The sequence below is a fragment of the Falco naumanni genome, chromosome 7, assembly GCF_017639655.2.
Source record: "Falco naumanni isolate bFalNau1 chromosome 7, bFalNau1.pat, whole genome shotgun sequence".
Taxonomy (NCBI): Eukaryota; Metazoa; Chordata; class Aves; order Falconiformes; family Falconidae; genus Falco; species Falco naumanni.
In genome coordinates, this window is record NC_054060.1 from 21,425,515 (window position 1) to 21,450,171 (window position 24,657).

At 39.0% G+C, this 24,657-nt stretch overlaps 2 protein-coding genes across 10 annotated transcripts in view; both read right to left on the reverse strand.

The window, feature by feature from the left end:
- Positions 1-4,703, reverse strand: part of ICE2 (interactor of little elongation complex ELL subunit 2) — a 29,024-nt gene extending 24,321 nt beyond the window's left edge. The window contains exons 1-3 of one of the 7 annotated variants that reach the window (XM_040600047.1): positions 4,592-4,703; positions 3,594-3,698; positions 782-1,049 (exon numbers count right to left, since the gene is read on the reverse strand). In XM_040600047.1, the coding sequence (XP_040455981.1) occupies positions 782-1,049; positions 3,594-3,698; positions 4,592-4,620 (402 nt within the window). In that variant the 5' untranslated portion in view covers positions 4,621-4,703. Of the gene's footprint in view, positions 1-781; positions 1,050-1,221; positions 1,244-3,593; positions 3,699-4,094; positions 4,202-4,247; positions 4,375-4,591 lie in introns of those variants that run through there. The other 6 variants (XM_040600041.1, XM_040600042.1, XM_040600043.1 and 3 more) reach the window with 6 other exon arrangements.
- A 2,279-nt stretch (positions 4,704-6,982) lies between these two features.
- The window catches only part of RORA (RAR related orphan receptor A), a 384,509-nt gene continuing 366,834 nt past the window's right edge, over positions 6,983-24,657 (reverse strand). For all 3 annotated transcript variants that reach the window (XM_040600296.1, XM_040600297.1, XM_040600295.1), the window contains 6 exons: positions 23,827-23,948; positions 22,461-22,593; positions 21,671-21,778; positions 20,184-20,294; positions 18,706-18,818; positions 6,983-17,375 (listed from right to left, as the gene is read on the reverse strand). In XM_040600296.1, coding sequence (XP_040456230.1) covers positions 17,211-17,375; positions 18,706-18,818; positions 20,184-20,294; positions 21,671-21,778; positions 22,461-22,593; positions 23,827-23,948 — 752 coding nt within the window. In that variant the 3' untranslated portion in view covers positions 6,983-17,210. The remainder of the gene's footprint in view (positions 17,376-18,705; positions 18,819-20,183; positions 20,295-21,670; positions 21,779-22,460; positions 22,594-23,826; positions 23,949-24,657) is intronic.

The window sequence follows — 24,657 nt, forward strand, 5'->3', positions numbered from 1 at the left end:
AGCTCTGACTTCATAAGCAATTACATTATAGTAATAACAACATAGTAGGTACTAATTTGCCTGGGAATGACATTCCCATTGCTACAGCATAAAATAAAGGAATTAGCACTAACAAGGAAGCATGGGAAACCAAATGCAATGGCTCAAAAACTCTTCCCAATTAATTACACTATATAGGACTCAACTGAAATGGTAATTCCAATCAACATGAGACAGCCTTCTGCTATTTAAACAGCATTGCTGAGACTAAGCAGCAAGTGTGAACTTGTGACTTTCTACTCCCATAAGCACTGATGTGGCAAGCACAGAAGGTCAACACACAGGCCCCCTCACACGCTAATGAAGAAAGTTCTCATTACAGGGTGCTGTCAAAGATCATATAAAAACGTATCCATCTCCTAACACTATACATGACTGCTACATGCCATTATGAAATGCTACAACCACAGTAAGGTAACTAAACTACCTTTTCATTAAAAAGTGGGGGTGTGTTTGACCAGCTATCAAAGATCTACACTTACCACCAGTTGTTTAGACTACTACTAAAACACAGAACATCCACACAAAAAATCCCACCCACCTTCAATGAAATAACCAAACACACTTTCAATTTACATGAAAAAAATGTTATCCTGAACCTTTATTACCATTCATAATACTATGTTAAAAGGAAATCACAATGAATTGAATTTAAAAATGTTTTTGTTACCTTTTTCTTGACTCTTTTTAATAAAAAAGTTGTATGACTGTGATGTTCGTATGTACATATATGCAGACTTACCAGATATGTGAATAATTCTCTTTGACTTGCTGCGTTAACTTGAAAATGGTTTCTTTTTTTTGAGTACTTAGTCATCAGATATAAGTATGTTTTCTGCTCCTTCTCAGTCAGACAAGAGGTAAATGGATAGGGAACTCTAGGTTCTGGAAAAGGATCATCATCAGTTGTGCTTTTAGCCTCCACCTCAACTGGATCCACAGCCTGCATACTACAAGTCTGTCTGTTTTCTGAAGTGTCTGCCAATGCCTCCACATTTTTCTTTGCCTCTCTGAAAGAAAAGTAATAAATTAAACTTTTCACATAAATATTAATAATTGTCAGAATTAATAAAGGCAGTCATGCAAGCCTAAACTTCAAATCCAGCAAAATGCACTGTGAGATACTGTACAATGTGAATTCCTAGTCTATGTCTTAGGAATTTTCTTATTCTAAAACCTTACCTGGACAATCAAACTGACCCTTAGTACCAACTGCAGGTTTGCCACTGGTTAAAAAAAATAAAATTGTTTTAAACAAAATGGTGTATATATTAGTCTGTATACTCAATATTTAAGTGACAAGCTAAATAACAAATTTCTGTGAAAACACATTATTAATAAAAAGATAGAGTTGCCACATTTTGTCATTCACTGATGGCTGGTGTTCAGAAAGAGTTTGCACTCAGAAGGGTCTAACTTATGAGTCAAAATTGTGATAGTAATGCACAAAGACTTACCTAGAAAAAGCCTTAATTTACTTATTTTACAATGAAAGAAAAACTACTTAATCGTAACAATAGAAATTCCTCACAAAAAAAGGTACACAATTCAAGAGTTTCCTTTTCTACTCTAAACTGGAAATCAGTTGCCAAAAATAATATTGGGCTAATAAGGGGCGTAGCTGCCCTAAAAACAACGAGGAAGTAACATTATATAGCTAGTTCTTAAAACAACTCCAGTATATGAAGGCCATCTTAGCCCTGCTCTATTTAAAATAACTGTTCTTAAGAGAGAAAATATTTAAGGTTAACAAAATGAACATTAACTGCTGATCTTGGGAATAGCATATTTTTAAGATACGATTTCAGCAGTAGAAAACATCTCAAGTGTCATTCAAACCCAGCAGTATCACGTCCACAGTTCTTAATAATACTTCACAGCTGTCTCTCTGAATATGAGAATGTGTCCATCCTCACGGCACAAACTGGCAAATTTAATTAAGCTGCAGCAGCGACAAGATGCTGACTCAGATATGCCAATGTAGGAACATAAAGAAATTCTAGCAGCTTAAATTGGCTATATTCAGCACGGAATGGAATGGCAGCACATCAAGATCATTTCAGTATGCAGTACTGTCACAGTCTTCATCAGGGTGCAAACCAAAATAATCTGACAGAGCTTTTCTGTCCATATTTACAGCATTATACTTTATTTGAGCTGATAGTTTAAAATTTTTCCTCTTCATTTTATCAGCAACCTGCCTTCACAGCTTCTACAGTAAGATATTTACTGAAGTGTGTGTTCTCTATCAGAAACCCCAATATAAAAATCGACAATTTCCTCCAGTTTTTACTTTCACATTTGTCCCAACAGGTTCCTTTCTCTTGACTATGGCAACACAACCTGGTTCTACCAATTTACAAAATTTTCTGGTCGCAGCCTCTCTTCTTGCTATAAACCCATGTCTACCCTACACAACTGAACACAATCCCACTCTTGAGTGCAGTCACATGTACTCCAGAAACACTTTTTCTACATCATCTAAAGGAATAATCCTACAGTAATACCCAGTGTACCCAGTAGCAAGCTGTGAGGGCTGTGCTCATCCAACAGATGAACAAGAAAAGCCTTCTTTAGCTGAAGACATGGGATATAGAGACTCACGTGACATAGGCAGGTACTCCCCTCTAATGTGCATTCCCAGTGTCAGTTCATAAAAATATATCATCTCCTTTAGAACAAATTGTTTCTCCACATGCTGGACTCCTCACTTAGAGCACAGTAGCTACTTTGGTCTCCCATCCACATTCTTTGGGGTGTGAAGGTTCATCCACTTGTCACTTGTACCTCCCTACCAGCTTAACAACTTCTTAAAAAACCCCAATACCCTAAATACAGTCCTCCAACTTTTGAAACCCAGCAGCATGAGCCATGTTTTTCACGATGTGAAACAAATGTTGATTCTACTGCCTCAACTTAAGAAAATAAAGATGTCAAAACTGCACAAACAATGCTATCTGTACCACGGGTATTCACATAATTTCATTTCCCATTTTTCAGATAATACTCTACAGTTTCTTCATTACTCAAGGAATTAATTGCATCTCCACTGCACCCGAGATGCTGTTGGATCTGTGTAAACAGTGTTAGCTACTTCCAAAAGATACAAGTAAAAAGGCTTTCAGTGTACACAATTGTCAGCCTTCTACAAAGTGAGAAGACACAGACAGCAAGACATCAGGTTCTAAAAAGAATTAGGTCTGGTTCACGGGTTACAGGATCCTTGCCGTGACCAGTCAAAAAGTGTGGCTCAAACTTCATCCCTCATTGGTATGTAAATGGAAGCAAAAACCAACTAGCGCCACCCCCAAAAAATAACCCAAGCTCCATCCCACCCCCCAAAAGACACAAAAGACCAGTGGTCCCAACCTAACCTAAAGTCTTCCTACTTCCGGAGGTTTCCAATAGGTAAAGCACAGACCAACTGCTGGAGCAAGGAATCAGTAACAAATCCTTGCACGCTGGATAATAGGCAGCTTTCCCCCAAATCAGTAAGGATATTTATCAACAGGATGATGACGGACAGCAGAAAATTATAACATAGCAGAATATACCTGTTTGATAAACGCCACAGTTCAGAGAGGCTTGGAGCCAATGAATATTTTTCATAAATTTCATGTGAGAAAAATACTTCAATGCCATTTTTTGGTGAAATATCCCTGATAATAAAAAAATAAAAAACAAAACATGAACATTGCAATACACAAAAAATTAAAGGCCACATCTGCCCAAGAACCAGAGCACAGAATTATTTAAAAAAAGGGCTAGCTACAGTGTTCATTTTCCCTTTTTATGGAAGTTACATATATACTGTTTAATTCCTACTGTCTTTCAACAGTAAGATACATGTGTTCTTCACAGTCCAGAAAAGCGCAATTTCATTAATATAGAATATAAATTGTAGATACGGTGAAATTCTGATGGAGTTACATGCTTTCAGACGTTCATTAATCAAAACCAATCACTGAGTTGAACTTGCTGGAATTTTGAGAATATAGAAATCTTGGTTTTAATTTTTCAGAAAAGAGATATTTTGTCTTCTACGCAGAACTTACCTTCTAAACTCTCTTGTTTATTCATTTATTTAATATAGCCCTTCCAGTGCACAGGGCTTACACAACACCAATCTTCCCAAACTATTTTGAAAGGCATGAGGAGAAATATATTTCCGCCTTCCTCACGAATGAACTAATTCAAACCCAACTCACCTCTCTAGACTTAAAAAGCCGAATTACCTCATTGTAGGGCTTTTCGTATAAGAACAAGCACAACGCCCCGGCCCTAACCCCGCACCGCAGCCGTGCATTACTGAGCCGTCCCTCACAGTGAGGGCCCATGAACGCAGGCTCGGCTCGGCTCGGCTCGGCCCTCCCCCGGGCGGACGCCCTCCCCCTCCCGCCTCTCGCTTCCCGCCGCGGCGGGGCGGGGCCGCAGGCCCGGCCCGCTGCCGCCGTGCGCCTCCTTCCCTTGGCGGAGCAGGCGGAACGCGGGGACATCTCCCGCCCCGCAGACTCGCCTAGCTGGCTGAGGGGGAGCGGGGGAACGCACTCACCAGGTCAGCAGCTGCCCTCTGCCCGCCATCTTGACGGGCCGCTCAGGGAAGCGTATTCGCCCGGTCCTCCTCTCCGCCGCGAGGGAGCCTGCCTCACGGCATTAGCCAATCAGCGTAGCAGGACGCCCGGTGGGCGGGATCAAGTGTAAGCCAGCCAATGGCAGCGTGGGGTTGAGCAGCGGCTAGAGGGCTGCGGCGGCCATCTTGTGGCAGGCGGCACCGCTGCGGGGCGGGGTGAGGGTGCGGCCCGCCGCGCCTCGCCTCACCGGGAGATGGCGCGTGCCTCTGGCCTTCCCGCGCCGCGGGCTCTGCTCCGCCTCCACGTTCTTCGCTGAGGTTTATCCCTGATCAGGTGCGGTGCCTCGAGTGGCAGTGCCCGCCCGGGGTGCGCAGGGATGGCAGGCCCGGGCGGGGCAGGGCTCCAGCGGGCGGCTCCTCCCTGAGAGGGCCGGGGCTGTGGTGAGGGGCTGAGGTGCCCCGTGAAAGTTGCTGCATTTATGACCTTTCCTCCTCTCCTGGGCTTCCCATTTCCCTGGCTCACTTCCCACTTGTTAACATGCGGACAGAGCCACAAAACCTTTCTTTCTGGTGATCAGGCTTCCCAGTGTGGTAAAATGTGGAATTAAATAGTCAGTACCTGTAGGTCTAGGTGATGGAAACTCATTTGCTTGCGGTGTTACAGGGAAAGGTGATCCCCTTCACAGTGTGACCGATAGAGAAATGAAGAGGGAAGTGAGGATTGTGGCACGAAGCAAAATACCCACCTAGTCCTGTAACTAAAACTCTGGTCACTATATACAAATACATAAAAATACTGAGATAATTCAGAACGATGTCTAAACCCACCAACAAAGGAGTGTCTTTAGCTTGCTGGCAGATCAGTTTTAAGGACATTATTTGATTTTAATTCTGCCCTTTTGTGGCTTGTGTATCTCAGAGAAATGGAAAGCTTTCTGTCTCCCTACTGGATCCACCCAGAGCCCAGTCCTGGAGGCAGCTTTGCAAGGAGTAATCTTTAAAACCCAGGTATGACAACAGTTACATAGCTGAATGTTTAGTAGAACTATCTGAGATTGTGAATGTGGCGGGTTAAATCCTACTTCAGTCTGCATCTCTTGTAAAATCTGCAGTGCCCATTTTTGGGTTTTGTTTTAAACCATGCTACTTCCTATGTTCCTATGTGATCTTTTTACTTCTGTGGCACAAAAATGAACATCAGGAAACTTTTTCACTGTGAGGGTCACTGTGTGCTGGCACAGGTCACCCAGGGAGGTCGTGTTGTCTTCATCCTTGGAGATACTCAAAAGCTGATTGAACAGGCTCTAGGTGGCCCTACTTGTGAGCTCTGGAGGTCCCTGTGAAACGAAACCGTTCTGTGAATTAGTCAGGGGTCAAAACCACTGCCTCCTAACCTACAGTTTAGCTTTCCTTATGGGTGGGCATGGCAGTCCTCCGTTCGCCTCTTGCTTCAGAAAAATTCCTGCGTTTTACGTTGAACTTACGTAGTTGTTTATATAGTTGCTGTCTAACTTGTCACCTTGGTGGTTAGGAACTCTCCTGTGAGTGGACAGATGGGGCAGGAATCATGTCCTGAAGATGAGAAACTTAAATCTGGATTTTCAGTGTCTCAAAGACTGGTTTAATCATGGAGCTGCCGTAGAACAAATGGCACTACTCAGTGCTACAGTTCTAAAGCAAGTGATCACTTGCACTACTATTTTTTGTAGACATGATCTGTAGGTGGAGGCTGCTTCCAGATACAGTGCTTCAAAGATGAATGCTAATACCTATTTCTGGATTATGGTCAGACATATAAATACTGAGCTGTTAAAGCTCTGTCAAGATAGGAATTTCTGGGTAGGTGCAGAAGTAGAATTTTATGTGCGTGCAATCTAAAGACCAAGCATGCTGCTGACACTCAGGTGCTCCCAAAGTTAGCACAGCAGGGGGGAGTTACAACTTTGAATTTTGATGCCTAAATTGTATTAAAATGTCAGTTTTGATACCCAAACACTCATTTAGATCTAGCCCAAAGTGGTATTTCCAAAGCCACTGGGAAGGCCTTAAGCCAGGTTTCCTGTATCTCTCACTTGATCCAGTGAACTGTGATTTCAAGCAAGACCTTCAAGGAAAGGGAAGCTAGATTAATGCATATTCATTCTGAGGAGGTTTAAAGTTGGCCACAAAGGGGAGCTTAAAAGGTGCTCAGAGTTGTCTTGTTTCCCTACTCCCAAACATTACATGATCTATGTGCTAAACAGCTCTGACAAATGTGCTTGAAAGCACAGCCTAATTTTCCAATTGGGCAACAGTGCATTCTTAAGGAGCAAACCTAATAGAGCACAATACAGAAAAACAAATTAGATGCTACTGACAAAAAATTAAGACAGATTTTTCCATTAGAAGCTGAAGTTTTATTACAGGATAACAGTACATAAAGCACATCTAAAATCGATGTGTTCAATGCACTTAATAAAGGTAATGTAATATTAAAGGTACAGTTTCTAAGTACAATATAACAACATTCATATTAGAATGAAAATTGGAGTATTTAAAAGACAACATTAAATCTCTTATTTTTACAGTCATATTTACAAAATGAATCAAAATACTTTTTTTCGGGACTGAGTAAAATAACAAACTTGAATATAAGCAGGCTATCGTAAGAGTGAGTTGGAAAGGTCCATGAAAGTGAAAAGTGATTGGGTAAAGATCATTAGCAAAGGTTTAGTACAATACTACTTTAGTATTCCTCTTGATGGCTTACGTTTTATTGTGGCTAGAAAAGGAATTTATACATACTGTACACATAACAGACAGCATATATTTACATGTACAGTATAATTGCATTTAAACTTGTGTGTATTTACAGAAATTTGAGCGTATCACTCAACGAGGTTTTTTGAAGTCTTATGTGCTTAATCTTCAAACTGATGTTTATTTGTAATCAGCATTTATTCTGGTCTTGTTACGTTGAACATTTAGTAAACAGGGAGAATATACGTTAACCAAATGATTTTGCATAAATATATCAAACTATTAAAACAACAGGGAGAACGTGTTCCTGGTATTATGTTGGTACATACAAATTTAAGAGCGAGTCCTTTTCTCTTTGAAAATATCAAAAGGTGACTTAAATCAACAAGGGAAAATAAAATTGTCATGGCTTATATTTAAATAAGATTGTAGCTTCAAGAGGTTTTTATAATTGTCCTGATAGTGTTTGCAGTTAAAACATTCCACTTATGAAAATATACCCACGGTGCAGTAAAGTTTGTATTTATTTTTAGGACAACAGTATGTTTGCTGTTTAAAAAAAATTATTTATATATATATATTCCTTGGATTGAGGGTATAAAAGCAGTGCATGGAAGCCAAGAACCATGGCTTTAAAATTCACTACCTTCTATTATCAAAAAGTGCAGTAAACAGAAACATTGTATTTAATAAATTGCTCAAAAATCTTTGCTAAAGATCTTATAAATTCAGTAATATTACAGAAAAATTCTAATAAATATTTAAAAGGTTAATTACCTCCTTAGTTAGATATTTGATATCCATCAGTTTTTAAGAATTAACATGAAAACAATTATCTAGAATGAAGGAACAGGGGATAGGAAAACTTTTAAGGGTACATGACTACGTAAATTAAGGTATACATGAAAAATAAAAACAAAACCCCCAGACCTGACAAAACATTGCAAATTCCACTTCTTAATTAACTTTAGTCACTAATGGCTGTCCTTGGATATGTATGCATGATTTATAAAGCATATCCAAGGGCTGAATTTAGCCATCAATCAATCATGGAAAATTTACAGAAAATTCGTATTTACAGTAACTGGAGTTAGGTGTGTAGGCGTGGCCTAGTAACATCCGCAGTTTGAGTGTGTACAGATCCTATTTAAAGTGAAGAGGGAGGAAGGCACCCAGCAGAATAACATCTATAAATATCAGATGCAATGACAGGATAGAACTCTCCCAACAAGCCAAATAGCTACCTCCCTTTCAGACAGACAGCATATTGTAATTACTTTATACTGGCAGATTAGATGTTTTTCTTTTTTCTGATACAATACAGGCAGACTGTTTTAGTAACCAAAAGGATAACAAGCTGGACAGAACATTTTTAATAACGTTAATAATTAATAATGTTAATAATGTAGAAAAAAATTCTACATTTGATATCAAGTATCTGTACCGGTGAAGTAATTTTCTCCTTATTAAATATACTATAGAATAATTTATATAATGACACTATGCATTTAAAGAGAAAACCATGTCCCAAATCTTGTACTCTGATACAGGTACTTGTTGGGCATATGTTGGTGTATATATATATATACACAAATATATATATATTTATATATAGTTATACTCAGTGAAATTAACAAGACCCAAAGGTGGTATTGTCTAGGAATAAAAGGGGTTTGTTTGCTTTTGTTCACAAAAGTAACTTATCTAGCACCACACATCAGAAAAACACAAAAATAGCACACTCTAGTTCTAAACAGCTATGTCTAAAATAGATTATATAGTAAAACAGATATTATACAGCATAATGTGGTATTTGATAAACAGATAAATATTTGCACTGTGTAGGCTGTTTATAGTATAAGTTTATCTATACAGAATGAAAGCAAAAAGTTAACTGTATAGAGGTGAGCAGAACAACATTAAATATTATGACTCCAAAGCAGAGACAAAGTTAGAGTTGAAAGAATAGAGCAAGATAAAATGTTTACAGGCCATTACAAGTCCTTAAATTAGTAGTAAAATAAGGAATCAGTTGCTCAAGTTTAAGAAAGCGGTAAACAAGAGATTGCATTTACATGCAGATGTCTAAAACTTGTATTTCTTTTAAATCTATGCACAAAAAGTCATTTGTTTTTATTGCTTGACATTCAGTTATGGCTAGAGTATTTTTAACCTTTTTTTTTGTACTTTGGAAACAAGAATATTGTTAAAGGTGCCATAAAAATGGACAACATTGAAAACAGTTTGCAAATAAACCACCTAACACTGCAGTTCTTTATACATTTTAAAAAGCCTTGTCTGGGGTTTGTCGTATGTTAAATATATTTAATCTGGGAAAATACATTGTAGCTTGAAGCCTCCCATTGGCCCAAACATCCAATACAAAAACACATCTCCAGAAAAGGAGCAGGCAGACAGTACAGTTACATATATAGAAGCAGCCAGTTAATGTCCTAATAGTTCAATTATTCACCACTGTTCTGTAACTTGTTTCTAAATCAATGTAGAAATGAGGAACATTTTGGATTTAGAAAGGTGTACAGTACGTATGCCTTTTTGTGAAATAAAATTCACTGTATTGCTTATGAATTCTCTGCATTAGATATAGATAGCGTTACAGATTGCAAGTTCCTGTAAAGTTTGTGCATCTACATTAAGACTTTGTGGGGTAATTTAGGGTAGTGTTTCTCAAACTGAAAGTCACAACCATTTGAAAGATGCCAAAGTGTTTAGATTCCTATCAAAATGCTGTACCAAGCAAATGTAGCTTGGTTCTCTAGTACAGAGCGAGTGCTTGTGCAGGCTGTAGACGAGCACGCCGGCCAGGAAACTCGTCCCACTTAGTGGTTGCAGCTCAGCCCCCGCAGTGTGGAGGAGCTGGAAGAGCTGGCTGTTGGCTGCAAGCATTTGCACTCGCCATGGAGTTCCCAAGTACCAGAAGCAGCCCAGTTCCTTCAGTTACCGAATGCTGCCAGTAATTACAGCTGGTTTGCACTCCCTGCCCCAGAAAAAGTAAGGTCATTCCAACACATGGAGCCCTACAAAGAAATACAGCTGAAAGAGATTGTGCTTTCAGAAACCTTGAGAAACACTGACTTACAGGAAAACAAGTATACAAAGGACATATGAACACCAAAATCATGCAAATGTTAAGAAAAAGGTGTGATGTCACACAAGCTGAACAACTTGATTGTGAAGTTCAGCTTGAAGAAATGATGAGATTATGAGGGAAGACGTACAAGTGAATATTGTGGCAGAAGAAATGAACCTGTGAGTATTGATCTGAAGCCTTTATCATGTTTTGCTTCTTATTTGGATAGCCTACTTATTGCTATAAAGTTATTGCTATATTCTACCAATGATAAAGGCAAAAGAAAAAAAAGATAAAAAAGCAACATTACATATGAAAAAGGTAGAATACAGCTTTATTTTGATGTTCAAATTCTATTTAGTACCTGAATAAAGTTCCAAAGATAGACTGTATATTGTCCTAAACGTTACATATTTTCCCCTCAAGTCCAGTGACTTAGCATTATTTAGTGAGCTATTATCACAGTACTAGGATTAAAGCACATACTGCAATGATTTTTTAAATAAATACTCATTTAAATTTTAAAACTTTTCTTTTTGTTGTTTTATTTGGTATCTGTATGCATTTGCCCTCATTTCCACCAAATGATTTATAGGAAGGAATATTTAACCATAAAGAAAATAGGAGGCTAATATTCAAATATATTCATGGATGAAACTTTTAACTTAATAAATATTAGCATTAGTAATTAAAAAATAATTCTAATAGTTATATTTCTCCAGCTAAGGAAAATAAAGGTGTTCTGTGCAATCTGAAACAGCTAGCACATATAGAATTTCACATACTGAATACTCAAAGAGAAAATTGTTATTATTTTTGGATATTGGATAGTAAGTGCTGTTTCTGACTTTTATATTAAGAAGTTTATCTACATTAGGGAGTTTAGGAATGTGTAGAGAAAAAGAATACACGTCGTTTACACAGCTTACACTGTGCAACCTCTTTTGTTCATCAAGTACAGACTGGGGAACGTATGCCAATCCAAAAAAAGATACTGTAATATTTGGATCACCACACTACATAGTTGAAACATCTTACAGATTGTACATATTAACAGTATGCTTAATTGATAGGCAAGTGTGTAAAGAGTATGTTCTATTGTGAATCAGCAATAGGAATTTTCTTCTACTGAAGATGCCAGAACATCAACTGATCAAGAGGTCGTACTTGCTAAGCAGTTGCCTGCCTTGGAAGGCCATTCCAAGCTAAACTGGACTGTCAGCTTGTAAAACCATAAGAAAGCTTTCCCTATTTATTAAGCAACCTGGAGTAAACAACTGGAAGCCATGTACCCAGTGAAAAACCCCTCAATAACTTAAGATATTGGAGAACTGATGCTTTTTGCAAGCAGACATGTTTGGTGGAGAAATTCACTCTTTTCCCAGTCTACCCAAAGTCTTGAAATCTTGCTCATTTTGTTTGTACTTTTCTACCTGCTTTTTCAGGTAAAATATTGGATCAGGCTTCCAGAATTCTACAGTTTGGCACTTGGACACTTTCTAGACATTGCTGTGTTTTGGTGCTATTGTCATCACTTGGAATTGCTGTATTTGATGTACTAGATGTGACAATGTCTTCAACCTCAGTGTTTCTTTCCAGTCAGGTTTTTTTGCTTTACCATGAAGCATACGCAACAATGACAGACAATGTCTGAAACGTTGTTCTTGTATTCCTGCGGATCTATGTTTTTTCTATGTGACTTCATTGCCAAAACCTAATCATTACCTTTCCATGCTTACTGTACTACCAAAACCTGATTTGTTCCCTTTGACAATAATTTAAATACTGAAAACCTATTTTCTATTGCAAAACACTGAAATTCAGCTGGAAAAATAGTCCTATCGTTATAAAAATGTCCAGAGGGTATTGAAAGTACTTTAAATAATTTATTTAATGAGTCAGCATGAATTTATTTTCTAAAACACAATTGCAAAACCTTTGCACTGTTTGGAGTACTTTTGTTTTGAACAAAATAAAGACCAAAGAGCAGCTATACTGCAAAAACTGAGTACAAGAATGAGGCACACCTAGAGCACTTAGGTAAAAATAATATCCAGTTCTCTTGTGCCTTGGGGGGAGGGGGAAGGGAAGAAATACTAGCATATATTTTTAAAAGTAATTTGTTCCACCAGTAGTACTGGCCACCCTGTTGAAGAGTTTTAGAAGATCCCTGAGCACATTAGTTTCTGACTCTTAACCCCAGCTCCAAAATGATAGGGCTTCTGTTGTTGGCAACGAGATGGATTGTCATTCACAGTTAAGTCAATCATAAGGTGCTTATCTATTTACCCTTTTTTTCACCAATCAGCACAATGAACTGTCAGAAAATAACTTTTATTTTTTGTTTTTAAATAATAAAAGGGCACAAAATTTAAACAATCAATGTTTTGTGACAGTGGTTTAGGATTATTATCTGGCTGCCCCTCAACAACAGACAAGTGATTCAATCGACATTCCTTAGCAAAAAAAAAAAAAAAAAAAAAAGAGAAAAAAAAAAGAAAAAAGAAAGAAAAAAAGAAAAATACGGTAAAAAAATGTATTTTTCCCTGAGGGATCAAGGTTACACCCGCAAGTGCTCTATGTACATATTGCACTGTAGAGGAATGAAGAACATGTGCAAAAAAAGCAACAATGATTGAAGCTTACTAATCAAACCTTTTAATCATGACTGCTATGTCATCTTGCATTTTGGAATGTCGGAACACAGCTATTCCTTTAATCTAAAAATGTAAAAAACAAAAAAAAAAGGAAAGAAAAAGAAAAACACACCTCTACTATGGCACATTCAATGAAATAAAAAGTTTTCCAAAGACAAATAGACAAATTCCATCAAGAAAATAATACAAAGTTCGTTCGTTTGTTTTTTTTTTGTTTTTTAGAAAAATTACATTACTTTCTTTCATTGTTTCACATTACAAAATCTTTTTTTTTTTTTTAATGTTTACACAAATCACATTTTATTGCAGGAATATTTCAAGTGCCATCAAACATTTATAGAAGGGTTAAAAAAATAGAAGTCTCTCTAAAGTGGTCCAGACAAGGCTTTGTATAGAATAAATTCTTTTTTCCACCTTCTATTTTTGACTTAAGTATTTTGAATACATTTTCTTTATTCCATTGACACTTAACAGCCTAGAAGCAGCCACTCACACGTACCCACGCATATATTCATGTGCGCACACAAATGTACTCTCTCTCACACACACACAGGTGCACATACACGCACAGATATCTTGGTTTCCATACTAAGATAGGTAAGCTTTAATAAAGAACAACCAAACTTAAAACCAGCCTCCCTTTCCACCTAATCCCATAGTTTTGCTGGCTATGTCGAAGTATATTAGGGTGGTTCAAAGGACAGCATAGTATAGTATCTTTTTCATAGAAAGCCTGAAAACATCTTTGTGGATAGATATAACACCCAGTGACAATCTCTTTGCAGACTTTAAGGAACAGATCATTCGAAATGGATATATTACCCCTTTATCTTCACCTATCCTCATGTTTTTGTTTGTAGTGAACAGGGCAGATTATGAAAATACTTATGTGAATATCCATTGACCCCCACCCAGTATGTTTTTTAACTGAATATTCAGTTGATCATCTGATACCAGGCCATAGTCCCAGAGGTTCTGCAGAGTGCATTTCCTCGGCTGCGCTGGGTTCTTACATGCATATGGCCGTTGCCCTCAGCAGCCACTGACATTATTCTGTGTCTCCTTTCATAAAAGCCTCCTTGGCAACAGAAGTCTTATCAGCACATCTGCCATGCTGTACCCCTTTTTTCCCCTCTCCATGAAGAGCAAAACAAAAACAATACTCTACTGCCAAGCAGCTGTTAACTGTAATCGGGAAAGCTGAGTTACCTGGGGTATGTACGCAGAGCCTGATTTAACAAGGTGCGAGTACACAGGACAAAAAAAGATAGCACTTTCTGGCCTGGATGTTCATGTCACAAGCTGTCTTCAGATGCAACGGGCTTTCAGCTAAGGCTCTATTGGGAACCTTTTTATTGTTCTGTATTTTATTAGTCAATGCTCCAAAGTCTGTGTTGTCAATGACTTATGGGTGTAAATATGCTGAACTAGATACCAAACAAAACCATCAGCACCTAGATGCCTGGTAAAGTACTAATATTCATCAGGAAAAGGTAAGAAAAGGATGTGACTGAAAATTAATCCCCAAATATTTTGCTTGGTAGTCTGCTTATTGTCAGAAGTAGGAGTTGTACCTCACTCTCTAAAAAAGTACAGGTCTTACTTCATTATTCATTAGTTGACACTGAAATTAAGTTTAGTTGATCTTTACAGGACTAGCACCTAAGGCTGGTCACATTCGGAAAACATTTGTTAGTTAAAAGGGTTGCTTTAAAAATAGAAACACACGTTAGAATGGAAGTACCATATCATGCCAGTTACTCCAATAAAGTAAACAATGATTCTAGGAAGAGTGTTTCAGTAGGACTAAAGAGAGCATGTGCTGGGCTGCGAGCCCCACTTCGGGAGCAGGCAGGATGGAGCAGTAAAAAGATGGCTCTGTGGGCTTTTTCCAAAAGCCCCCTCATGCCTCCATCCCAGTGCTCACGGAGGTGCAGGTGCTCTCCTCCCGTACTCCAGGGGCTTACTGCTTTGAAGGTGAAACATATGATGCTCATTTACCCCTCCTTTCAAACCACAGAGATCAGTGATAGCTGTAACTTCCCTGATGGGGAAGACTACAGAATTTTTAATAGGTGTCATAGCTAAATGTCTCAATTTGACCTCAGAGGAAACATACTTAAATCACAGAATAAACCTCTGTTTTGCTTATAATAACCCACTGACCTAATTTTCCTTTTTAAAATAGTTAGGCTTTGGTGTGCTTCTGTTCAATTCTGTTACTTCTCAGCGACTCTAATATATGTAAGAGACTGTTTATCCTTGGAAATTAAATCAGTGGAGCACATTCCATCTCATTCCTTTTTTAAAGTTTCTGGCTTTTTCTTATGTACTTCATCAGAAACTTCATTTGTGTAGGCTTACATAGCATTTGGTTATACATGTTCATCTCATTCAGACCAATTATGCACCTCTGGCTCAGCCAGCCAGAGTTTATTTTGTGATATTGTTTATCGTGAATCTGCTTCCTTCAGAACTAGGTTTACTTGCTAAATGTGCTCTGAGACAGTGTTCTTCCTAAAGGGAATGGTAATTAATAATAACAAAGACTGTGAGATTCAGCTTATTGGTTAGTTATGCAAAATGGGAATCACAATTTCAGAATTACAGAATGCAGATTTATCGTATTAATGATTTCCAGGCATTATACAGAGTACAGAAGAATGCTTTCTAGCAACAGCGTGTCTTTACTTCGTTACTCTGTCCTCATCAACTTTAAAGTGCATCTTTTTAAATAAGGAGAGCAATGGACTTCTCTGTTCAGCTACCTGAAATTGAACTGCCGGATGCTGGAAGAACATGGGTTGGTGTCTCATAGGCTAGAGTTTGGAATTTGAAGGCATTGTTTACGATATGGAGTACAAAAGTATGTAATATTATGTATAAAAATTACTTTTCAACATACATGTCATACACACATACTTTTACTGTAGATATAGACTTGAGTAAATATCTTCAAACCTGGATTTACAGTGGGCAGAAAGACATGTTATTTAACAGCCTGATTTTCAAGGACGCTGTGTTACTCATTTGTAGACAATCTGTAATTGCTTAGTTTAACTTTGACCACGGAAACTCAGCACCTTTGAAAATGAGGCTTTTGACTTGTGCACCTAAATTTGAATTTAGGCATGTAATTTTAAACATCCAGGTTTGAAAGATTTGAAAACAAAAAGTACCCTTGCATTTAACAGCTGAAAAGCTGATTTTAATTTAGAAAATTGTCATAATTTTCAACTCTTTAAAAAAAAACAAACCACTGTAACCATTTCAGGATATGACCAGCCTCTCTTTAAAAGTAACATGGAAAACAGCAGCATAAATACCTCCCAATGTACCAGTACCTGCCAAACCTTTTTCAGTTAAACTTGAATTTCTGGTGCACATGCAACACAACAATGAACACGCTAGCATTTAATTTAAAGAAAAAGGTGCAAAATGAAAGTGCCTTATCAATTCAACAAGAAAAGCTATACCAGTAACTACATTTTATATTAATTAAAACAATATATAAACAATATCTCTTTTGCTATATATAGTCTTCATGCCCATTTACCCTGTAATATATTATAATGCTATTGTTGCTATTGCTATGGACCCTTTTCATGCCGTTCTGTCTACTGGCAAACAGTGGTAGGTGAAAAAAATCGTCCTTCATGAAACAATGAGCAAGCTGTGCAAACTGATGCTGAAATCTCTGCAATGCACACCAGTCGCTGATTACTAGGTGGACTCTCTGTTCTGATCAACAAATTGATTGTTCTGTCAAAAGTCTGGGCAGTGAACTACAAGAGAAGACAACCTTCTGACATTAGTACCCTCAGTCTGTGTAAACAGAGGTCAAGGATTGAGAAGTTGAGACAGAAAAAGGGTCCATATTTGTAGGCATAATGGAAATCATATGCATGAGAAAAACAAGTTCAACTTTGTTTCATTGTTTCCCATCCTTCGCCTGACCCCGACCACCAAGAGATGTGCAGTGTGTTGGCTCCCTAGGTCTGTGCAGGGCCATATAAAGTGTCTTGGTTTTCTTTCTTTTTTTTTTTTTTTTTTTTCCTTTCTTTTGTTTTAATGTTTGTACTTCGGACATTCTAGAAGTGCTTAGGTGATACGTTTACCCATCAATTTGCATCGCTGGCTCAAATTCTGAAGTGAACAACTCCTTGTAAAGTGGAGGAAAATGAAGTCGTACAATGTCTGGGTATATTGCTTTAAATGCCATAAGCTTTTCTGTATGTCGTCCACACAGTGCTCTTAAAGTAGACACTTTGCATATTAACTGTAAAAAAAAATGAACAGAAGTCATACGGTCATATATGGAACAAAGCTTCCCGATCTTGCTCTTGGGATTAAAGCTCTCCCAAACACTTAAGAGTTCATTTCAACTGTGTACCTTAACAATGACATTTCAGATGTGCAGTCATGGATGTTTGTTATGTTAGATTTTTTAAAAGAAAGAAAAAAAAAAGACAAAGCCACTAAAAAGCTACTCAAGTTGTGAAATAAATCTTTTAAGTTCCTAGGAAAATGTATCATTAGGTTTCCTCACTTGCCTACCAAGCACTGGACTGATATAGAAATATTTCCTGGCTGGATGTTCATTCATGCAGTTTAGTCATTCTCTTGGAAGAAGGCAGTCCTGACTGCTTTTAAACCCACTGTCACTATTATGGAGGGAACTGGCAATGCAATAGATTAGGCTTTTCTAGCTTATGCCAAATAAGGTGAAAAGGAACAGACCAGAAAAATCTGTACTTCAGGCGTATCACTACAGTACTCCCTGAATTTACTGAGTGAATTATTTGTATCAAAGCACATACAAGAAACTTTCTTCCAGTAAAGGTATCCAAAGTATACACTGGGAAAAGAATTACATGAGCTAGGATTTGAAACAAGGACAATCTGCAAAGCCTGGGCTGGACCATCCTGCTTCTGTTGCAAGCAATGGTGTGAAACGAAGCATAAGCTTTCCGGCTGTGTAGAGTTCTAAAAGGAACTACCTCTGTAAGGAAGTGCCTATCCTTCCCCAGTTCTTCAGGTTTTTTTTTTTTTAACATCACACCACTTTTCCATTTTTGAAAAATTACACAAAGATACTTCAGATTAGCGTAATAGTATGTAGGATCTTTTTTCTTTTCCCTAGGCGCCAGTATTTGGAAGAACTGCTGAGAAAAAGGCTGGGTGGGGAACTTCTCATGGAAGACTGAAAAACAAAGTTAGTTTGGGTGTTGCATGTTGTAACAACTTAATTGTCAGGCAGGCAGAGATTTCACAAGGATTAAGGCATGCAGGTTGTAGAACTGAAACAGTATTCCATGTGGCAGAAATATTGTGTACGCGAAACAGGATAAAAACTTTCCATTGCTTTTTATGAAGTTCAACATTGTAACACTTCTTTTCAGACCATTATCAACCTTGCTCCCTAGCACATTGTCATTTTGCCTCTTCTAGTTTTTAGTAAATAGTTTCAGCTAAGCGCCTTGATTTTGAACAAAGAATTCTGGATTTAACAAACTAACTGCAGAAAAGCTTTTACACCACAATTAGGATACCATTCATGAGAAAGCACGCTTTCAGAGTCATATGACATGTCACAGCATGATTCTTACCTTTGTTAGAATTCCATCTTCTCGGTGGTTCTTCTGTAGGACATGCTGAAGTGCTAGCTGGATCTTCTGTTGGAGTTTTTCAATTTTTACTTTCTCCTGAAGCCATGAGCGATCTAAATATAAATGGAGTTAACACCTCTAGTACTGCTCACGTCAATCACAGTGCACCAGGAAGTACTAAGCCTCCTACAGATTCATCTTTCTTGTTTGCAACCTTCCTTCCACTTTTATACTATCATATAGAAAATGAGTTTCAAAATGAATAGGGTTTGGAGTGTATTTATTATGTGCATTTAAAATTACTTCTATAAAGCCTTTAATTAGAAGAATGCAGCATATCTGTGTGAGATTTATTAATCATTTGCTAACAAAGTTTGTAAAATGCAGGGTATTTACAAAATGAAGCTAGCAGCTTTTTAGTGGGAAATGAATAGATCGCATAATGAACAACCAGTGGGAGTGGATCTTCTTGCTAAGCTCTACAGTGACATACAGAAAAATCAGAGCCAAATATTCAGCTAAAAAAACCCAAACAAACCACATAAACTTCCTAGCAGAAAAGCTGTATCAGCTGCTACATCCTCTGTGGCAGAACTGTGGGATTCTGCAGCTTACATACTAAGACACAGGGCTAACACACTTCCAGTCTGGCAAACAACATGAGAACGTATTTATGATAGTCTCAATAAACCCACTGCTGCTAACAGACTCTTCCACCACCACTCCTGAGTACGCTGTGCTGCAGTCTGAAAACAGCGTTCATTTCCTTGGGGGTTCTGCCAGACACAAACTGATGTTATGCCAGACACAAACTGATGTTCTGCGCTGGCACCTTGTTTCACCCAACCCAATAAGCCTTCCCAGAACCTGGAGTACTGTGCGTATCTACTTGAAATTATTAAGTTATTTTAGTCACAAGTATGGTAGACACAGGCTGACTCCTGGGGTGACTTGTATATCCAGCACCATCATTTTCAGGGTACCCAGTTTCATGATGGGTTTAGATACCTAAACTACCTCGGTACCTTTGTACCAGTACACACTAAAATGGTAACCCCGCTTAACAGACCTGAGGGGACACTGGAAGTGTCCTGTCACGTGCTTGAGATAATTCTGCTACAGCTGCAAGCTCATGTACATTGAAAGTTGACTGTATCTATTCAGTGGCTACCTTCTGCCTGTCTCACTTAGATTGACCCCATGGTCTCACTCACATGCATTTAAGGTTTTGCAAAGAAGCTGAGTCCTCAATGAGGTGAACATTTGGAAAACTAGGGCTTAGTTATCACTTCCAATTTAACAAATTTATTCCTGAATTCATAGTTTTAATGTGTTTGCTGAAATAAAAATTTTGGTCAAGGAGACACTGAAAAAGATGATGACATTTCACACTGTCTGATAGTCTTAACATTATCATTAAAAAGACTTTAAAATAAAAACAACCTCTAACAAACCTGGAGCAAACCTTTATCTCTTACCTGCTGACATTAAAACAAATGCAGAAAACAAAGCTATCTCATCTTCCGTCAGGTGCATAGAACATAAACTTTTTCCAAATTCAAACACAAAACTAATGAAGTCTTCACAACCTGCCAAAAAGAAGGTACAGCTCATACCACGTTGTTTAAAACTACTTCAGAGCTACACAGTTGTTGATTTATTCTGACGGAGGTGAAAAATGCATGTAAAATACTTCATGGGTGAATGGTCATCTTAAGGACTGTGGAGCGATGGGAGTGAGATCTCACTCACGCTTGAGCTTACTACCCCATTCCCACGAGTCCCCAGCTCCCGCACCCTGGCAGCCAGTACTTTGAAGGTTTTGCACACTGTATCTTTTCCACGTTTGGTTCTTCTGGGGTAAAAATGGATAAAAGCCAAGCCATTTTCAAGCTCAGAATTGGTTTAGCTTTGTTTCTGTTCTAAATGGAACTTTCCCATGTCACTGTGGACTGGAGGTTTGAATTGTGTACTTGAAAAGTGCTGATCTTAAGACTACTGAGCACATGGAAGGTGGGGAAGAGAGGCATACAAGGTACATGCAAAAGCGAAGGGAGAAGCCAAGGTCTGAAAGCTTTTCATGCAGAAAAGGAACTCTTGTCTCCTTTCATCCATTCTCTTGCTCACACAGGTGTAAGTCAGGTTACTGCTGCTGTTACACATGCTGTTACGCAGTTCACGACAGTGGAGCCCTGCTTTGAAGGGGATTGCAACCTGATGGAAGAGGGCTCTCCTCTGCAGACCTCAGCCCCAACCCAGCCTAAATTTCTGGATGTAGTTGGTAACAGATGAAAGTTATGTTTCACTGAAACGCACATCTGATACTGCATTCTCTGAATTGTTTGCACGCTGACCTCGCACCTCAAAGTGATTTAGAAAGGCAGAGAAATACTTCAGTAATTGACAGCATTCTCTGCTGCCGTATTTTCACTGCCCTCCGAAACAGCTTACATCCCAAATCTATACCGAGTGAAAATCATCCTTTTAAATCAGCAAAAATATACAGAAAAAAAATCGAAATGATAAACTGTGGTTTAATAAAAACATTGATTTGCAGTATTTTACCTGCAAGTAACTGGACTTTTTGTATTAAAAAACACTATTAACATCTTCAAAGCAGTAGTGTCAGTATATCCAAAATTAGCTTATAATCCGCTGTCTTTTCCAACAGAATATATATGACAAGATATGAAATCTGGGCTTCTGTTCTCAACAAGTGTGTCCAAACCACTCTACCCTGATCTAAGTGTCGAATTTCAACACCAACAGTACTTTGCGGCATAAAGTTAAGCTGTTTTAACTCCTGAAATCAGCTTGACCTCAAACAGAGCCAGCATGACTGCTTACAAAATAAGCCTGAATTTTTCAAAGCAGATGTCCCCTCGCTTTTCCACCTTATTTTTATTCTGTGGTTTTGTTTTTTTTTTTTGTTTTTTTTAAGATACAACACTTGGTATTTCCTTACCTAAGGACTTGAAAACCTCTGGGCTAGCATACTTGCCATCAAAGTAGACTGTGTTGTTCTGGGAGTCAAAGGCACGGCACATTCTGATGAACACAACCTCTAAAGACCCTAAAACAGAAACAACGTATGTTTGACTATTTAAGAAGAGACTTCAGTTGCAAAGAGCAAGTGAGGATTTAAAAATTTCCTATGCTCTGCATTCAGTATCAATTGCGTAGGGTAGTAGGTTTCTGCAGTTTAACAGGGCAGAGGTTGATTTGCTAGTAGTATTAAAAGAATTCCCATAAACCCCTTTAGAAGTTTTTGCTAAACCAACTTAGTTAATGCTAATAAACTCTTAATATTTTTTATTAGATTAATGAAGTCTCTGAGGTCAAAGCAGCTCATTTAGATTTACATTCACAATGCTTTGACGACTTTGTCCAGTATTCGTAAACTGCATTACTTCTACAACATGTTCCAATGAACAATCTGGATTTTTACCTTGAAATGTGTTATTCACTACTAGCAAGCCAAAATAAAAAATTTGAATCCAACTTTGCCATCTTTACACATTCAATGCTCCCCTTCTTCATAATGAAAGTTTCCTATGTAGACTTGAACTCATTCTAGCCAGAGTAACTAAGAAAGTGTATTACTTCAAACAGACACAATATGCAAGGTTTTCCCCTTGCATTATTTTAAATGATCATTGTCCAACACACATATATGTGTATACAATCACTATATACAGGTAACACCTTCCTCAGTCAAAACTAATAGAAGCAGACCTTAAAACTGACCCACATACCTGCTTTTAAAAGCACAATTTGATCGTTTTGACACAGTTCCATAAAGCCATCAATGCGTTTGGCAAATTCCACTACATACTGTATAGCTTCTGTTATTTTGACTGCGCATAACTGCCACATTACCTCCCTTTGCTGTTTGAGAGAGAAGAAAAATTGAAAAATTACTAATCAAGGTTTGGAAAGCCCATTTTCATAACGTAAAACTGAGCTGAAAAAACAGGTGGAGTGAATTCCCTCCCGCACTCCTGGCTACACTCTGCTTGCAAGACAAGGGGAGTTAACCTCAAAGCCAAAGCCTCGTGTGGATGAGTGACAATGCAAACACGTAAGACTTCTTCAGGGATGTCAGAAGAGATCCAGGGTGGAGAAGTCAAAAATGTCAAAGTATAATGATTCTGGTCATTTCAGTGGGAATTTTATTTGCTGCATCAAAAGAAAATGCCAATTTACACTAGCAGTGCATAATCACATTTTTCCCATCAATAACTGTGTTTTGTACTGAATGTAAATTTCCTAACTAGTTTGTCTTCATAAGGATGCATATAAAGATATACATATATATGAAGATCACCTTGTTAATGACACAAAGAAGGCATGCAAGTAGTGATTTTTTCATATGTTGATAATATTTCGGAATGAAATTACCTAATGAGTGGAAAAATTATATTCTGGAAGGTTAAATATTTTTTGTTGAGATGGAATACATGTTCAAAGAACAGTGTGCTTCAACAGTGCTTCCCAAGACAGTTTTCTAAAAGTAGCCATTTAATAGTATTTTGCGGGTAGGAGGCATACTGGAAATAGAAACATCGATTGAATCTTACAATTCCCACTGGTGGTACAGCAGCGCTGGGCTGCTGTTGTACAGGTAAAACTGAAACCTGCACAGCAATTGTGGAATGAATCGGGATTGCAACCAGGCGCTGAAGGCTGGCAGTCTAGCAGAGTTCTGTGTTTGTAAGCTCAAAGAAACCCACACTAAAATTACAAAATTTTGTAAAATTACAAAACTTAGTGGTATCAGCTTTTGTTGTTGCTGACCCAGGAGATTACAAATTAAGAAATGAAAATAACGTTCTGTTTAGGACTGAACAAATTTCTCTGGTTTCTTATCCCTCTTTATCACAGAGAGGTAGATTTTAGGAGTATGGCTTTGCCTTTTCCTGTACCTGTAGAAATCGCAGACGCAAAGGATACGCTAATCATCTCGCTGCTTTTGATTCTGGCATATTATTTTTTTGAAAACACACAAAAATACACATTCCCGATAGTAAACAGAAGGCTGTGAACAAGTGAATTTTGCAGTGTGTTATGGGAACGCCATGCTTTAACCAAAGCATGCCCCAGCTTGGGGTGCTTTTGTACCTTGTTCTGGTAGTTCTCTATTTCCTCCTGCAGAAAGGTCTGCCATGTGATCTGCTGCAACTCCTCCCGCAGGTACTGGCAAGTTTCCATGTGCGACTTGGAAATGTTCTGTGCCAGGTGTTCTGCAAGGAAGAGCAGACCGCGCCGCGCGTCAGGCGTGCGGGCCGCCCCCCGGGGGTGGGTGCGGGGGGCCGCCCGCTGCCGCGCCTCCTGCCGGTGCCCCCGGCTGCCCGCTGGGCGCGGCCGGGGGGGCGGCGGAGCCCCCGCTAGAGGGCGCCCCGTGCCCGCTGCGGTGCGGCCAGGCGGGGCCGGCCGGGGCTGCGGCAGCAGAGCGGCTGCCGGGCCGGGCCGCAGCCGGGGGCCCGCAGGTGACACGGCCCGCGGAACAGCGGCCGGCTCGGCCGGCCCCGGCGCCACTCCGCACAGCCACCGCCCCCGGGCTGTGCGCGGGAGGGCGATGGCCCCTCCAGCCAGGGCCCCAGGGCCCCGCCGCCGTGTCACCCACGGGGCGCGCAGCCGGCCAACCCGCCCAGCTGCCCCAGCTCAGCTCCCGCTGCCCACGGCACACGCGTTCTAACAAACACCGGCAGTTCCCACCTGCCCGCTGCTCCGTCAGCAGGACACTGCCACGTGAGGCTGCCTGGGTGGGAAAATTTCTTTTCTACTCTCCGATCAGGAAGAAAAATACTAGATGACACTTACTAGAGAATCCTGATAATTAATGTAACACACTAAAAGTTTTTTTCTTCAGCTTTAGAGTACTCGCTTAGTTAACTGCACACTATTTAAAATTTCCTTACAACATTTCAATTCCAAATAAACTGTTTTCTG